We start from the raw sequence: 13823 nt of genomic DNA, 5'->3' as shown, positions 1-13823 counted from the left end.
TCCCTCCTCACCTCACCAGCCTTAACTGCCCGTACCCCCAGCCCCCGGCCTCATTGTGCACTCACTGTCCCAGTGAGCCGCTTCCTCGCAACTCCCTGCACAGACCCGGGTTTTCCTGCTCTGTAGGCTTAGGCCTGGCTAAAGGACCCCCTCGCCAGGAAGCCCTTCTCAGCATCTTTGGCCCTTACCAGCTCCCCTTTCTATGAGCTCCAGAAGTAAATACAGTTGATGCTCCAAGATTTAGCACCTAACATTTCTCTCTCTGCGCCCTGCGTCTCTCTCAGCTCCTCATCTGGTCTGTAAGTTCCTCAAGGACAGAAGAAAATCTTGTGCTTCTATCTTCTATCTATAGCAGCAATTTCACTGGATAATCTAAGTGCATCTCTTCAGCCTTCCTCTCGGCAAGTCCTGATATGACCACAGTATTTGGGGGGCAAGGAGTGACTCTTAATGTAGAGAAGAGATGGGCCCTGCCCTCAAGGAGCTCTTAGTCTAGTGGGAAAGACAGAGATGAAACCAAGTAGAGTGGGACCAGAGCTATGGGCAGATATATATACACCGGGGGGGGGGGGGGGGGGGGCAGATAACCAGCACAAACTTTTCCATAATATTCATTCTGTACCAGGGACTATTTTAGATTTTTTTAATAATATAGTGCATTCTCACAATAATCCTATGAGGTAGTTTCTATTATCCTACTTGACAGTTGAAACAAACTGAGGTTAATTAACTTACCCAAGATCACATTAGAAGGCCAAGGGAAGCTTAGGAGGGGGTAGCCTCTGAGAGCTGGGATAGATTCTTTTTTGTTTTGTTTTGCTTTTTGGTAAATTTGGGGTCTTGCTATATTGCCCAGGCTGGTCTCAAATTCCTAGATTCAAGAAATCCTCCTGCCTCAGCCCCCAAAGTGGTGGGATTACAGATGTGAGCCACCACCACACCTGGCCAGGGACGGATTTTGACTGCAGCTGGGCACAGGAGGGCCATCATCAAATCCCTGGCTTCTTCTAAGACCCAGCTTTGGGGTCTGGGCCAGGGTTTGGACCATAACAGTTATACTGCTTCCCAGCCCTAAACCCCTCCTCAACCCCCCCCCCTTCAAATGTCCTGTGCCACCCTTTCCTCCTTCCTGGCTCCACACCCACCTACTTCCTTCCTCTTCTGTCTCTCAGGTCAGGTTTCCTGTGGAAGGTGGCCAGGATGGGCTGTTCACACTCAGGGCCAGGAGTAGCCATTTCCCTAACAGCACTGCCCCTGCTCGAGGCCGCAAGGAAGGAGGGGGCATCTGGGGCCCAGAAGGGGACTTGCACCCCCTTCCAGGTTAGCTTTAGTTTGCACGAACACAGAAACAATGCTCAGCAACCAGGCCCCTTCCCGCCACCCTTCTATCACCCCACGCAGGGTGGCCAAACTCCATCTCCACCTAGCACTGAAACCCACCTTATAACATGCCAGATTCCTTCCATAATTCCCCTCTCCTTCCCTCATTAGATAAGGGACAGGGCTGAGCCACCCTCACCCTCACCCCTACCCGCTCCCGCCTCCACACAGGTGCAACCGGGCTCAGGAGCTCAACCTCCCCAACCCACCTCTGCCCTGAAGAGAAGAGCCCGAGAGGCCCTAGGACCTAGAGAGGTGGAGGAATGGGAAGTTTTCCCGGGACAGTAGGAGGGAGAAGCAAAGGGAGTGCCCGGTCCTACCAAGTGCCCTCTGGACAGATCCCCCACGTTTTTCAAGGATTCGGCGGGGCCCACCTCCGGGGCAGGGACGTGGTGTGGTTCCCGACTCCGCCGGAGCTCCCTGTCTGGCTTCTGGGAGTTTAAGGGAAGTGGGGGGAGTCCTCTGGGGTCTCACCCTCGCTGCGCGCCGGAGTCCGGGCTGTTCTGGACCCACCCCGCCGTCGGGCCCCTCACTCAGTCCCCACCCGAGGCCTCAGCGCCAGCCTCTACCCGCCCCGATAGGGCGGCCCTTCCTCTCCCACGCCCCCAGCAGCCCCGCCCGCCCTCCTGGCCGAAGGAAAGCATTTAAGGGATCTCAGGGTGGAAAGTGTCTGCGTCCGCGCAGGCATCCTTCACACACGTGGAGCCGCGTTTACGCCGGGCTCTTAACCACTGGCAGAACGCAAACTCACTGCCGCGCCCCCCAGACCCTTCCCTCTGCGTTCCCGGGACCCCTAGAACCGCCCTCTGGTCTCCTGGCCCCGCCCCTCTCCCTATGTTTCCCCCGAGTCCCTCCCCCTTGTCCCTAGTGGGCCCCCGCCTCTTCCCCTCGCCTCAGCCCTTTTCCGGGGTCCCTTGTCTTGCCCTTCTCCCTTCTGTCCCTTCAGGCCCCCTCCCCTATCATTCGTGCTTCTCCCCCGACCCTCCGTCCCCTTTCCGCTCCCCGGAGTACCCTCCACCGCCGGTCTCCTCAGCCCCGCCTCTGCGGCCCGCCCCCGGCCCAGGCCCCGCCCCAGGCTCCGCCCCGTTCCCACCAGGCTCGCTCAGCCGCTGGCCGGGAGCGCCCTCTGGCGTCTGCGCATGCTCCCTGCTCCCGACTGCAAAGTCCTCCAAAGGGACCTTCTAGGCTTGCGCGCCGGTCGCCCCGCTCGGGTCCGCCCGCCCGCAGCGTCTCGTTGGTGTTGCCGGTGACCTCCGACCCCGCAGCCGTGGGGCGGGGCGGGGAGGCCTTAGCTCCGGGCGGGCGGCGGCTGCTGCAGCGGGACCCGGGAGCGGGGCCCGGCGCCGCCCGGGCCGCGGGGCGATGTGAGTCGGGGCGGGGCGGGGACGATGCGGCTCCACCGAGGCCGCGTCGCGTGGCGCCGCGCCGCAATCTCCGCTCCCTCCCTAGGAAGCCCCGGGCGGGCGGGCGGTGGAGCCCCGGGGCTGGGGGCGGGAATCCAGGGACGACGCGCACCCCGACCTCCTGATTGCTTACGGGTGTCTAGAAATTCCCCTTGACAGTCCTGCAGTCTAAATCTACCTCTCGCTCCCAAACCCCACCCTCTCCCACCTCCACCCTGGGCACACCTTCGCATCTCTTGGAGCCCTCAGAACCCCCTCACTCATTCTGCAAATCCCCTGATTCGCCCACAGACCCACCATTCTCTCCTGGACACCCCCAAATGCTTCTATTGCCCTGGAATTCCTCCACTCCTTCATATTCCCGAGTGTCTCCTTGCACTAACCAAAATGCCTAAATCCAAAATTCTTGTCGATCCAAAAGCCTTCCCATACATTTTCAGTCTCCATAACCCCTTCTAACTCCTGCCCCCAGTCCACACCTATCCTAGACCAGAGCCCCTTCCCCTAGCCTGCCTGATGTAATCCCCATCAATGGGCTGTCTGTTATGTCCTGATATGTTGAAGAGATGGCGATAGGAAAAGTGCAACCCCTCCCCCATCTTGCACCCCATCGTTCTTGGTTTCACATTCCCCCTACTTCCCTGACCCCCATTGCTGGCTCAAGCCCCAGTATTTTTGAGACCTGTCTTTAGTCTGTGCACACCTCCTCCAGCCTGCTTCCACCTTGCAGAGTAAGCCAGAGGAAGGGGATACGGGGTTCTTTTACCTGAAAGTTTTCCAAGGATGCAGGGTACAGGGGACCCTGGGAAGTATTAGTGGGCTTTCAAGAATCTCCGGAGTCCTGGCTTGTCAACTTGTCTGCCTTGGACTCAGATGCCCAGAAATTTTGGCATATTGTTAACATTTATGTTTAAAATTAGGCCTTTAAGAGCTTGGGGAACAGAAAACCTATCAAGGTTCCAAATGTGAAATTAAAGGAGGCTGTCTCGGAAGAAGAGTATGTCCATTTTCGTGATGTTTGTTTTACTTACTTACCTCTAGAATTTACTTAATCTGGAAACTCCACAGTTTACAGATGGTTCCCCTAAAAACTAAGGCCTTGGGGTGGAAGTTGGAAGGAATGGTAGGGGATTGACTTGACAGTCTCCCAGATGCTTAATAGAAACAAAACTGACTAGAATATTGGTTTCCTGAATCTTCAGCCAGTGCTCTTTCCATTATATCATAGTCTCCTTTTGAGAAAGCTCTTTGTAGAGTTAAAGTTCTCTGCAAAAGTAAGGTGGTATTTTTGGTTTTGGTTATAATAGGACTCAGAAGGGGATCGAAAGGTGACAGAAAAGGTCTTGGGTTACTCTTAGACTTCAAACTCATTGGCACTAGGGGAGTCTGTCCCTCTCAGGGCCTATGGGGATTTGTGGTCCTTTTGCTCTTGATCTCGCTTTCTTCATTGGTGTTTTTGTCCCTTTAGGTCCTGGAACAGATATCCAGGTAGGATGGACTGACAGCAGGTCAGTTTCATTAACAGCTGGGGGTGAGAATAGGTTTCCATTAATCAGTGGTCTCTGTCTCCTATGCTAGGTGAGCCCCGGGTGTGTCCCAGAGGGATCCAGGTGACTTCTCTGCAGACTGTTTGCCATGACACCCCACCAAGGACAGGGGGAATAAAGTGGGAATCCTTCCTCATGCCCCTCCCATGGTCAGCTCCCCGATGGCCTGGGTGAGGTAAGAGCTGTGTATAGGAGTCCGTTTTCTGGAGTTTCCCAAGTTGGGGGGAACAGAGGGTGCAGCTCACTGAATTGTCAAGGCTTTATGCATTCAGCAGGAGTCATAGAAGGATAGCTAGTCCCTGCAGACTCATTTCTTGCAGTAAGTTGCAAACCCTTAAAACTCACAGTTTTAAAATCCACACATGGGATTGGTCCATGTGTTTCTTGTTCCCTTAGGTTATTGAAGCCTAGGTGGTGTCACCTTCATCCTAAGCACGGGCCTGACTATTGTAACATATAATTCAAGTACCAGAATCCTGGAAGAAAAAGCCAGATAGTAAGGCCTCTGGTCTCTCCTTCAGATAAAGGGGAGCAAACCCAGCACTTTTGTTTTTAATGAAGAAATACCCAATTGAGGTTCTAAAACTTGTGCTCTATTTCAAATGTTCAATCTTCTGAGTGTATCTTTATGATTATAATGTAACAACTCATTTGAAGAGAACATCAGAGAGAGAACTTTGAAGTAGACATTGGGATGGTGGTGAGGGCGGAGAAGAGAGGATTGCATGAAGTGGAATGGGTGGGGGAGAAAAGAGAAAGGTACAGCAAAGTGTCTGGAACTCCCAAGTGACCATTTCTTTGCCGAATCCAAATGAAGGCCTTGGGCTGGCACCCGACTCCATCTGCTGTAGATCACTTCTGTGCCTCTGTTTATATTCGTGCTGTTCTTCCTGCCTAGGTCCCCCTTCTCTGTGATGACATGGGTCAGAACCCTAGATACTTCTTAAGGTCCACATCACACGTTACCTCCGAGAAGCTCTCTCCCCCCTCCCCCCATCAGCATTAATCCTTAACACGTTGTAATTTGAATTAATGTTTATCCAAGGTGTGTCTGGCCCTGGATTGAGAGTGTGAGTTCCTTGAGGGAGGGTCTGTGTCATTCAGTCTCTTGGACGGAGTAGGTGATCACAATGAGGTGCTTTCGTCCAAGTTCCCCAGAGAAGGGCTTTTTGGAACTGACATGGTGACCTGCTTATCCCTTATGTTTTTCCCTAGGGTGAGCTGGCTGCTCTGACACCATGGGGAGCTGCTGCAGCTGCCTGAACAGAGACAGTGTCCCAGACAACCACCCCACCAAGTTCAAGGTACCCAGAGCCCCCTTCTCTCCCGCATTCCCAACATGGCCTCTTGGGCCCGGGCCCCATGTAGTGGAGTTGCCCCACCCTCTCTATAGGAAGTTGTGGGCTGATTTAAGACTTCTCTAGCTCAAGTCCACTGAGCTGGCCTGAGGAAAAGAGGCCCAGGCCACTGCCATTTTTGCAGCTTTTAATACTAACAAAAATGAAGAAATGCCGTAGTGGTGCTTTTAGAGCATTTACTCCTGTCACTGTATTTTAGTAACTGTGTATATACCTTTTTTTGGAGAAAACAAGAAGTCTGTATTTGTGAGTTAACATATTTTAAATGCTTAGCACATGGTCGGCACTCCTCCCGTGTCTGCTGTTTGCTTTGGGAAACCAAGGGCAGGCCCAGTGGACCTGCCTGCGCCCCTCAACACCTGCCTGTAGGGGGAGCCACCTCCTCCGTGCTCACACTGGCCGTGTGGAGGCGCATGCTTCTCCCGCCCACCAAAAGAGGGGGCCCTCAGCAAGGTCATGCAGTTGGGGAGGTGGGAGAGGCAGTATGCATGGGTTCTGCCTTGGGCTTGACTCCCCAGGGTCTTAAGATTTTGAGTTTACAATTGAACCCCTTCCTCATTAATATCTGGGCCTTGGATACTAAGCCACACGCAGTCTGAGGTCATCTGAACATCTGACCTTGGAGGTCAACTACCTCTTCTCTCGCTGTCCAAATGCCAAAACCGAGGCCCAGAGAGGAGGGTTTGCCCAGAGGACTGCTCCCTGCTTTCCCCAGTAATCCTGTGGCACTCAGGAGGGTCTGGTAGCATCAGGCGAGACCCTTGGTACCCCAGCTCTAGCCCTACAGCGGACCACCTCCCAGTGGCTCAGGGACCCATGCGAACATTTGTTGGACTTACTCATTGACCCTTGTCTGCTGTCCCCTGCAGGTGACAAATGTGGACGATGAGGGGGTGGAGCTGGGCTCCGGGGTGATGGAGCTGACGCAGAATGAGCTGGTGCTGCACCTGCATCGGCGTGAGGCTGTCCGCTGGCCCTACCTCTGCCTGCGGCGCTATGGCTACGACTCCAACCTCTTCTCCTTTGAGAGTGGCCGCCGATGTCAGACAGGCCAGGGTGAGTCCCAGGCCCTGCCCTACCCTGGGATAGGGGCTTATGCACCTGGGGCAGCACTGTGGAAGGTTCGCTTCAGGGGACTGTGGGGAAGTTGTGGAATTCAAGAATGGGCCTCCACATGCAACCCGGCCCTCAGATTGGGCAGGTGCTTCCCAGAGAGGGGAAGGGTCTTGGCCAAGGGCACATAGCATGTTATCGCAGAACCAGGTGGACTCCCAGGCCAGTATTCTTCCTCTTCAGTCACTGCAGCTCCGGTCCAGTCCCTTTGTGGGAACATTGGTTGCTCGGCCCATGGTGCTCCTCCTCCCTCTGTTACTCCAGTTTCAAGGATCCCTTTGCCCCCTAAGTAGGAAGGCACTTTTCTCTGAGCTCCAGATTATATACCTTGGAGTAATGAAAAGAAAGGTCAGGCAGGAAACTCTGGCTACCGTGGGGCCGAGTGGCTTGGGAGTGAGAGATTTAGAGAGGCAGCCCTCTTGGGGCCCTAAAGTACATTTTAACCCTCGAGAGGTTAATCATTGTCCCCCATCACCTATGGGCAGTGGGGTGTGATGTATTTTCCCTCCCCTCACCCCCTGAAGCCAGAGGTCAGGGCAGGTGGTGGGTTATTCCATGAGGTCGAGGCTAGAGCCAGCCATGGCTCTTTGAAGGAGCGGCGTGGTCTGGGTTTATCTTTTAGGATCCAGACATAAGCTCTGCAAAAGGAATCCTGCATGGGATTATGTTAAATGCAGTTTGGGATTGTGACTGTGCAGAGGTGGAATGAACGAGCTTGTCTGACGAGGCTGCCAGCAGAACAATGAGTCTCTGAGGTTGTGTTTGCTGGAGGAGCCTTCCCCTCCATGTGTCTTATCCTTGGAGCTCGTAAGGGTGAGTAGAGAGAGGGGAGGAAGAGGCTTCCTTCCTCCTGGGGATGTTTGATCTATACTTGTGATCTCGAAGGGGCTGCCCTAGGCCCCAACACAGGGTTCTCTTAAAACTCCAGGCTTTCCTGGTCTTTTCTAGCCCTTGACATATCTTGCCAGAATAGATCTTTTTCTTCCCTGTATCCTTCCCATCCCATTCCTGCAATCCACAGTTGTCCCATTCCCCAGCCTAATTGTAGTTATCTTGGTTGTGGATGTATGCACACGCACACCCCAGGTAGATCCCCCCAAGTCCCAGGTCCCACTGGTACAGAGGACAGTGCAGAATCCCAGGCAGGCCCAGTACCTGAGGGCATCTCTGGATCTCCCGAATCACAGGTGCTGAGCCCAGTCCTGCTGTGCCCAGGACCTTGACTTACAGCTGGAGTTTGAAGGGCTGTCAGGCTGGCTGCATTGAGGAGCCCCTCAATTGTCTTGCCATATTTGTCTTTAGCTAGTCTGCTATCTTTTCTTCCCTTGTGCACCAGAATGTAAGGTCTGTGAGGTCAGGGACCAACACACAGTAGGCATTCACTCTCTGGCCGGGCACTGGGCTAAGTCTCCAGTGATCCAGCGGGGAACAGGGCAGACCCTCTTCCCTCAGAGAGCTTAGTGGCTAGTGGGCAGACAGCTGAGGGCTGGTGCCCTGGAAGAGCTTATTTTCCTGGGGAGCAGGGGTGGTAGGTGGAGGAAGATGGAGGCAACACATGAGGTGGAACGTTCACTCATCTGACACTATCCTTTTCTACTTCGGTTTTTAGTCTCTTCCCCTTACCCTTGAACACACACACAAAATGATTGCACCTCAGAGGAATATGGCTGAAGTATTCACCCTTAAGGTGATGGCGCAGGGCATGGTGGCTCACGCTTGTAATCCCAGCAACTTGGGAAACTGAGACAGGAGGATTGCTTGAGGTCAGAAATTTGAGACCAGCCTGGGCAACATAGTGAGACCTTGTCTCGGAAAACAGGAAAAAAATTAGCCAGGTGTGGTGGCGTGTACCTGTAGTCCCAGCTACTTGGGAGGCTGAGGTGGGAGGACTGCTTGAGCCCAGGAGTTCAAGGATGCAGTGAGTTGATTGTACCACTGCACTTCAGCCTGGGTGATGGAGCAAGACTCCATTTCTTAAAAAAACAAAACAAAACACCATGGTGATGGATTGTGTGGGTGTGGAGGCAGGAGGGTACCTTGGGCCCAGCACTTCCAGCTCTTGGATTCTAGAGAAATGATTCTGGAAAGAATGGTCAGGATGAGGAGCGGCTCTCCTACCCTCTGCAGGCCTGGGACTAGAGTTCAGGGACATTTCCTGCACTCTGTGTACCTGTTGAACTCCTCTGGTCCTTCCCTATGGAGCCCAGGGTCAGAGGAGCCTCATTGCTTCCTCTCCTCCAGGAATATTTGCATTCAAGTGCTCCCGGGCTGAGGAAATCTTCAACCTCCTTCAGGACCTGATGCAGTGCAACAGCATCAATGTGATGGAGGAGCCAGTCATCGTCACCCGCAATAGCCACCCTGCTGAGCTCGACCTCCCTCGGGCCCCCCAGCCACCCAACGGTGAGGAGACCCCCTCTTCGGTATCCCAGTGTGCGCATGCGCATGCACACACACACACACACACACACACACACACACGCGCGCGCGCGCGCGCGCGCGCGCGCGCGCACACACAGGCCCCGGGAAGCACGAGTCGTGGAGGGCGAGTCAAGCAAGCAGGTGGGGCGCTGGCTCACCCAGCCTTCCAGGACAGTCGTTCATGGTCAGAACTGTTCTCGAGGATGCGTCCGTCCTTGGCACGGCCAGTCAGGTGACTCAAGCTGAGGGGGTTGAGTCCTGGGCCTTGTATCCACTGATGGTCGGGAAGCAGACAGGAATACGTAGGGTTTCCATAGAAACGGCACTCTAGAGCTCTTTTGCTTCCTTCCTGTGTCTACTGGGTCATGTCTGGACACCTTTCCCGGCTGCTGGTGCAGGCGTCCCTGGCCACGGCCACGTTCTGCAGAGGTTCCTGCAGCTTCTGCCTGAGCAGGCGCGCAGTCCAGCCCGAGCACCCGCTCGGTGCTCTGCACTCCCTGGGTTGGCCTGTGGGGGGCAGGAGAAATAGAAACCCAGTCCCTGTCTGAGGAGCTTCCCCGGCGCTCCCTGGCTGAGCTGGAATGAGGCCAAGGGATGGTCTGGGGATGACAAGGTGTGTTAGGTGTCGCAGGTAAGGCTGCAGTGGAGAAAGTGGGGAGGGGGCTTCAAGCTGAGCCTTGAGGGAAAGGGCAGGGATTGAAAAGCAGAGAGAAAGGGAAAGGGTAGTGGGTGCTGCCAGCTCAGTGGTGCTGCCCCCGTGGGGGCCCTGACGGTGTCTCCCCTCCCTTGGACAGTCCTGGGACATCACACGCAGCTGCCAGTGCTTGTCAGGTGGCTCATGTACCCTCACCTGGCCTTGTCTCCCCTGTGCCCAGCTCTAGGCTACACTGTCTCCAGCTTCTCCAATGGCTGCCCTGGAGAGGGCCCACGATTCTCAGCTCCCCGCCGGCTCTCCACAAGCAGCCTGCGACACCCCTCGCTTGGGGAAGAGTCCACCCACGCCCTCATTGCCCCCGACGAGCAGGTGAGCACGCAGCTGGCCAGCCCCTGCCCGCTTTGTCTGGGCGGGGATGGGGGATAGGAGATATGGCCGCTGCCTCCCAGTAAGGATCACAGGAAGGGGAAGTAAATTGATAGCTGTCCCTAGAAAGGGAGGCAGCTTCCCTGGAAGGTTTGGGGGACAGGGGAGAAGAGACTCCAGCCCTTTTCCCGTGTGCTGCTCTCCTCTCATCCTGTGCCTTCTGCTCTCTCCCTCCTCCCTGCCCGGGCCCCTCCTGCTTCACTTGGACTCTCTCCCCGCAGTCCCACACCTATGTCAACACGCCGGCCAGCGAGGATGACCACCGCAGGAGCCGGCACTGCCTGCAGCCGCTGCCTGAGGGTCAGGCACCCTTCCCCCCGCAGGCCCGGGGCCCCGACCAACGGGACCCACAGGTGTTCTTGCAGCCGGGCCAGGTGAAGTTCGTGTTGGGCCCGACCCCTGCTCGGCGGCACATGATGAAGTGCCAGGGCCTCTGTCCCAGCCTGCATGACGCCCCCCACCACAACAACAACAACGAGGGCCCTTCCGAGTGCCCAGCCCAGCCCAAGTGCACCTACGAGAACGTCAGCGGGGGGCCGCGGCGAGGGGCCGGCTGGAGACTGAGCCCGGAGGAGCCGGGCTGGAATGGCCTCGCCCAGCGCCGGGCTGCCCTGCTGCACTATGAGAACCTGCCCCCGCTGCCCCCTGTGTGGGAGAGCAACGCCCAGCAGCCGGGTGGGGAGGCCGGGGATGACGGGGACTCGAGGGATGGGCTCACACCCTCCTCCAATGGCTTCCCCGATGGTGAGGAGGACGAGACCCCGCTGCAGAAGCCCACCAGCACCCGGGCCTCCATCCGCAGCCACGGCAGCTTCCCTGTGCCACTGACCCGCCGCCGCGGCTCCCCTAGGGTCTTCAACTTTGATTTCCGCCGGCCGGGCCCCGAGCCCCCGAGGCAGCTCAACTACATCCAGGTGGAGCTAAAGGGCTGGGGTGGAGACCGACCCAAGGGGCCCCAGAACCCCTCGGGCCCCCGAGCCCCTGTGCCCACCACCCACCCTGCCCGCAGCTCAGACTCCTATGCCGTGATTGACCTCAAAAAGACCGTGGCCATGTCTAACCTGCAGAGGGCTCTGCCCCGAGACGATGGCACTGCCAGGAAAACCCGGCACAACAGCACTGACCTGCCTCTGTAGGGACGTCCTGGTCCTCGCCACCCTCTGCCCCACCGTGATCCAGCCTCCGCCTCACACTCCTGTCCTCTGAACCCCCTCCCCAGGGTTCAGGGTTGCTTTGCAGAAGGCATTGAGGTGGGACCAGATGCTTCCTACGCTGGCTGGAGTCCCCAAAGATATCAGCCACTGAGTGTCCTGGTCTCCAAGCTGAGGAGAGAAGAGGGTGACCAGGCGAGGCGGGAGCCGGGACGTAACTGTGAAGGGTTCCCGTGGTTGCATTTAGCACCCTCCATCCTGTCCTTTGTCTCGTCTGTCGGCTGTGTGTGTTTTTTTTGGTTGGAATTTTGAAACATTTTGTACCTGTTGATTTTATTTATCAGTTTATTTTTCTATTTATTGTTTTAAATGTAATTTAACATATTTATTATTAATATAATTATTTTTAAATTCTGTCTCAGTGGATGATCTCATCTTATGGAATCTTTTGTGGCGTGGTCGAGGGTGGGCGTAAAGCAGGCCTAGCAGAGGCAGGGGCTTCGTTCCGGGAAATCTGGGGCGGTTGTGGTTTTTTAAACAAATCTATGATTATTTCTTTATCTCCTCCAAGAAGTCTTGCCCAGAACTTAAAGTTGCCAGGAGGGATCTCTGTGGAAGTGAAGCGCCGGGATGGCTGGAGTCCTAGATGCAGAGAGAGGACCTGGGAGGAACACTGCCCTAATGGGATAGAACCTTGACCCTCTGGGGCTGGCAGCAGGCGGGGGGATACGGCATCGGGGCCGCCACGCAATAGTCACCTTCTCCTCCTCTGATTCCCCACCCCCTGGGCAGGCCCCAGGGGCCACTGCTCTCCTTTAACACCTTGGCCCACAGGCACACCCTGGGTCCTCCTTAGCTGCCCCCAGCACCGCTGAGTCAAGTCCAGACCTTTAAACAGGACTTTACTAAAAGCCTGGGATTACAGCAAAAGGAAAAAACACAGTGTAATGTGTAACTAGATAATCTGCCTTACAAAGTGTATCTCTCCCCGAGAACTACCCTCTAGGAATGCTGTCTGGGACTCCTCTACCTTATGCAAAGGCGGGGCCCTAACGGAGCCAGCACATCGGAGCCCCTGCCTGGAAGCCCAGGATCTGACGGGCTGTGCCCAGTTTTGTCAAGAGGGCTCCCTTTGTCTGTCCTGAGCCTGCCTCCCTCCCTCCAAGACTCCATTTCTGACTCAAACCCTGTGCAGTTAATCTAAAGGAAATGCAGCCTCTGTGATAAGCCATTCAGGGCCCAGATGAGGAATGACAGCGGGGTTTGTCTAAGACACAGGGAAGAGTCTTGTTTCTGGTCACCGTGCTTTAGCTCCCTGTGGCGTGAATCGAGCAGACCTATATCTTCCTCACCAAGGAGACAGGCCAGGGCTCACCCCACCCAGGTCCCTCCCCTCCCACTGGCCAGGGCACCACTGGCCAGGCCCCAATTCCTAGAGCCCACTTCTCCCAAGTGGGGATTGGACTGACCAGCTTGCAGACGCCCCTGACCTTGGGTGTCACTTTTTGTCAGTGGTCAGTGAAATGGGCAACGAGGACCAGCCACAACAGGATGCAAGAGAGGCCTTGAAGTAGGGCCTAGCAGGGTGCAAGGGGGAAGCTGCCGTAGCCCTGAAGCTGGCACCAAATCCTTCTCTCTGCACGTCCTTTGATCTATGGACCAGAAGGGTTGCGCAGGTTGGATTCATTGTACTTTTTTCCACACTGCGGTAGGGAAATGTTATCTTCTCTGCAGCCTACCCAGCCAGCTCAATTCTGCTTTCCCTGCTCCTCCTTGTGGGCTCCCCGGTCAGGGACAGTAGTCTCTCCAAGTGCCAGGACCAGGCCTAGGGGCCCTGGCCACGCTTGTGCCTCATACATCTGTGCAGGCTCCTCCTTGCTAACGGGCAGACATTGTCATGGGCTGGGCAGAGGCTGGCTTGAGTCTCATACATCTGTGCAGGCTCCTCCTTGCTAACGGGCAGACATTGTCATGGGCTGGGCAGAGGCTGGCTTGAGTCAAGAGACGCAGGGTCTGGACCTGACTTGGCCATTCTGTGCTATCTTAAGCATTTGTTTACCCCAAACAGGCTGTTTTTGCGCCTGGAAGCTGGTGTGAGACACGGCCAATGAGACAATGAACAGGACACCACTTTGGAAATAGAGGGGACTCTTGCAAGCTGTGTTAACAACTCACTGTGCCTGAGGAAAAAACCAACCAGAAGTGACAACTCTTCAGTCCCCCAAACCTCCCACTTATGGCTGTTCCTTTGCTGGACAGTTCAAGAAGGAGCAGTTATTCTCTGAGCAGCCAGATCGTGGTCTGACCCCCGGGGTTGGGGGGCGCCTAGAGCAAGCTGTAATTGCTTCAGTGAGCGTATTTATGGGGCT

General features: G+C 55.7%; 1 protein-coding gene across 2 annotated transcripts; it reads left to right on the top strand.

Moving 5' to 3' along the window:
- Window positions 1–2659: 2659 nt before the first annotated feature.
- On the top strand, window positions 2660–11870 carry FRS3 (fibroblast growth factor receptor substrate 3). 2 transcript variants are annotated; one of them, XM_069488033.1, is made up of 7 exons: window positions 2660–2744; window positions 4362–4505; window positions 5546–5634; window positions 6558–6744; window positions 9043–9204; window positions 10098–10246; window positions 10525–11870. In XM_069488033.1, the coding sequence occupies exons 3-7, from the start codon at window positions 5569–5571 to the stop codon at window positions 11437–11439; spliced, it is 1479 nt and encodes a 492-aa protein (XP_069344134.1). In that variant the 5' UTR covers window positions 2660–2744; window positions 4362–4505; window positions 5546–5568; the 3' UTR covers window positions 11440–11870. The 2 variants fall into 2 exon arrangements, with proteins under 2 accessions (XP_069344134.1, XP_069344135.1); XM_069488034.1 differs by lacking the exons at window positions 2660–2744; window positions 4362–4505; window positions 5546–5634; window positions 6558–6744 and adding an exon at window positions 7308–7614 and having other exon boundaries at window positions 10525–11583.
- Window positions 11871–13823: the final 1953 nt, after the last annotated feature.

This window comes from Eulemur rufifrons, chromosome 15 (assembly GCF_041146395.1).
Source record: "Eulemur rufifrons isolate Redbay chromosome 15, OSU_ERuf_1, whole genome shotgun sequence".
NCBI lineage: Eukaryota > Metazoa > Chordata > Mammalia > Primates > Lemuridae > Eulemur > Eulemur rufifrons.
Note: the sequence above shows the minus strand (reverse complement) of the source record. Positions and strands in the feature narration are given on the sequence as shown.

Coding starts and splice junctions, on each gene's coding strand:
- FRS3 (XM_069488033.1), top strand. CDS start 5,569: ATGGGGAGCTGCTGCAGCTGCCTGAACAGAGACAGTGTCCCAGACAAC. Junction 9,205..10,097: donor GGCCCCCCAGCCACCCAACG/GTGAGGAGACCC, acceptor CCCTGTGCCCAG/CTCTAGGCTACACTGTCTCC. Junction 10,247..10,524: donor TCATTGCCCCCGACGAGCAG/GTGAGCACGCAG, acceptor CTCTCCCCGCAG/TCCCACACCTATGTCAACAC.